This window comes from Rhagoletis pomonella, unplaced genomic scaffold, assembly GCF_013731165.1.
Source record: "Rhagoletis pomonella isolate Grant_MI unplaced genomic scaffold, Rhpom_1.0 Rhpom_scaffold_10344, whole genome shotgun sequence".
In the NCBI taxonomy this organism is placed as follows: Eukaryota; Metazoa; Arthropoda; class Insecta; order Diptera; family Tephritidae; genus Rhagoletis; species Rhagoletis pomonella.
The window spans coordinates 2757-5676 of NW_023468872.1; the positions used below are offsets into that span (position 1 = coordinate 2757).

General features: G+C 53.5%; 1 protein-coding gene across 1 annotated transcript; it reads right to left on the reverse strand.

Moving 5' to 3' along the window:
• Window positions 1–809: 809 nt before the first annotated feature.
• LOC118756450 lies at window positions 810–1513 on the reverse strand. Its single transcript, XM_036491212.1, has 2 exons — window positions 930–1513; window positions 810–846 (listed from the first exon to the last, which is right to left on the reverse strand). The coding sequence occupies exon 1, from the start codon at window positions 1444–1446 to the stop codon at window positions 1069–1071; it is 378 nt and encodes a 125-aa protein (XP_036347105.1). The 5' UTR covers window positions 1447–1513; the 3' UTR covers window positions 810–846; window positions 930–1068.
• Between the last annotated feature and the right edge of the window lie 1407 nt (window positions 1514–2920).

Genomic DNA, 2920 nt, shown 5'->3' on the forward strand with positions numbered 1-2920 from the left:
GTACCTGAGAGTATCTTTCTGAGCCTGCCTGCCTCTGAGATACACTCCACCCCATTGCAGAAGTCTTTCCATGAGGTTCTTTTCGACCTTCTTAGGAGCTTCTTGTACTCCCGTAACGCTGTCTTGTAGGTCTCCCAATGTCCCTCACTACCAGACGCAGTAGCCTGATTGAAGGTTTTCCTGCAGTTCTTGCGTGAAATCCTGATTTCTTCATTCCACCAGGGTGGCTTTTTCCTACCCCGGTGCTGCTTTTTGGGGCATGCAATGTCTATTGCCTTTCTGCAGGCCCCCGTAAAATGGTCGACAAGATATTCCAGCTCCTCTAGGTTTGCTGGAGTAGCCGGCTCTCTATCTTGTGGCAAAAGCCTATCCAGCTCTTTCCGATACCTATGCCAGTTGGCATTTCGCAAGTTTCTAGTTAGAGGAGCCTTGGGCGTTTCCCCTAATACCTCGAATTGGATATATCGGTGGTCGGAAAAGGAGTGCTCCTCAAGCACCTTCCACTTCCCGACCAGACATTCCGCATTCGCAGAGATAAGGGTAACGTCCAGAACTTCCCTTCGGGATTTTGTAATAAAAGTGGGATCATTCCCCCTATTCGCAATAACAAGCTTAGAACTAAGTATGAAATCAAAAAGTGACTCACCCCGTTCGTTATCATCGGAGCTGCCCCAGGTGTGATGGTGGGCATTCGCGTCACCTCCCAAAATTAGCGCCTCTCTCGTGCTGGCCACTAGGTCTTTAATGCAGGTAGTTGGCACCTCCTTGTCATGCGCTAGGTACATGGATGCCATCCTAATTGGTCGGCCGTTTGCACTTAGACTGACCGCTGTTGTGTCCTCGTCGCTAAATTGTGGAAGAAAGAGACACTTTAGTGTGATACTTATCAATATGCACGTCCTTGGTTTCCCCGTTGAGGCTCCACTTACCAGTCTGTAGCCCGGCGCTTTCAGCCCACAAATGTTTTGTCCCACCACCCAAGGTTCTTGGATTAGGACGATGTCGGCTGCCCCTTTAGCTGTTAGACGGAGCAGCAGTGCAGCTGAAGCTGCTTTACAGTGGTGAAGGTTAATCTGCAGTACCTTCACCATCTTGGCCGTTATCGCCCACGTCGCCTATTAGGGTGGAGTTGACCGCGTCTTCCGACATCTCGATCAACTCCTCCTCCGTATAAAGCCGAAGCATGCGTCCGACCCCCAGCGAAGACGTCGATGAGGCATAACCCCCGGTCAGGTCGTCCATCGGATCAACCTGCTCGGATTCTTCCTCCATCTCCACGTCGCTGTTGGCCTCTTCCGGCTCTACCTCCGCGATCAGGTTCCTCGCTGCGTTTACGTCGTTGCTGTAGACCTTAATTTTGGCCATGTCACAGCCGTAACGTATGACCCCGCTCTTTTGCTCCAACAACTCTATGGAGTCCTTATTTAGAAGCAGGACAACCTGCATCGTCGCTTTACCGCTTTCGTTGATTTTGACCACCTTCCAACTATCGGTAGGTAGCTCCGGATTATAGAGCCTTATGGTTTGGAGAATCCTTTCTGGCTCCGCTGGCTTGCAAGGCAACCATGCTCTCGCTCTCGGTCGCACCGGTAGGTCCTTGAAGTCGACCGCCCTGAGCTTCGCACCAGGGTAGACTTCTCCAATACCTGCAACTGTTTTCTTGTAGATCTCCGCTGATCTGGCATCCTCGCATGCTATAACGCGGATGTTATTTTGGAACCACCCCGCTCCCTTGCAGGTTGGCGGAGGTCCCGGATTCTCCAACATAATGTTGATAGCAATGTCGGCCATCGCGGCCTTAACCCACTTCCATTGCTGCCTCAGGGTGAGGCTGTCTTCATTGCTCTCATCGATGACGCCGAGCAGGATCTGCTCCTTGGCTACTTCAGCAAAAGAAGGCCCCTGCGTTCTGACCCTCTTTGCGTATTGGTTGGGCGTATTTTCCCCCGATCTATTGCGCTTACTGGAGGGCGCCTGCGGCTGCTTCTCCTCCGGCTTGCGGTAGTCGGGCAGGACTGCCTTTGCCCAGTCGATTTCTGTGAGGATCTCCTTCACATGCTCTTCTTTCGCCTTGCTACACAGGTCAGGCGTTGCGGTGAACCTTTGCAGGATTCGAGCAGCTAGCTTCCTCTGCCGATAGCCCGCTGCAGCTGGTTCTGGCCTCTGGTCAGGCCTCGTGAAGGCCGTGGGTGTCGCGGGAGGACCGCCCGGGGCCTGCGCCCCAGATTCAGCCTTATCCCCGGCTGCAATCTGCATGCCAGGTTGGCGTCCACTGGTGCCAGGAGTTTCCCGGGGTGGACTCCTTTGAGCAGCCCCACCGCCACTTTCCATCGTTTTTGCGAGAGCTTGGCCCGGTTTCACCATTGGCCTTGGTTTCCCGCTATTTGTCACCGCACTACGGCTGGTGGAGGTACTCTGCATCGCTTGAGCTCCTTGGCCGAGACCCTTCCGACGCTTTAAGGGGGCCGGTCCCTTTAAACATTGTTTTTGATGTTGTTGTTGCTGTTTTTGTTGTTGTTGTTGTTAATTGTTTCTTTTCCATAATAGATCCCACGGGCTGCGGAGAAAGGGGTTCGTCCACCCGGGCAGAGATCCGCGATGCCCAGGTAAGGCCTACTTACATCCTGGGTGTGGCCGCCTCCCAGAGGGCTCCGTTCGCGACTGGGCTATTTAGGGGCCCCCAGCCTGGCCGATCCTCGGTACGGTGCGCGTGACGCCTTGATCCAGCCCCTTCAGACCTCCAAGCCACGATCAGAAACCATTTCCATATGACTACGCTATTAAGGAGTTTAGCACATAGCACTGATTCCTGATCTTAGCTGAGCACCATTCTGACATCGCACAGAATCCTCTGTAGTGCCCATTACCAGTCAGAACCCTCCACGAGGGTGCTGACTGGTAATGGGCACTACAGAGGATT

Coding starts and splice junctions, on each gene's coding strand:
- LOC118756450 (XM_036491212.1), bottom strand. CDS start 1,446: ATGCAGGTTGTCCTGCTTCTAAATAAGGACTCCATAGAGTTGTTGGAG.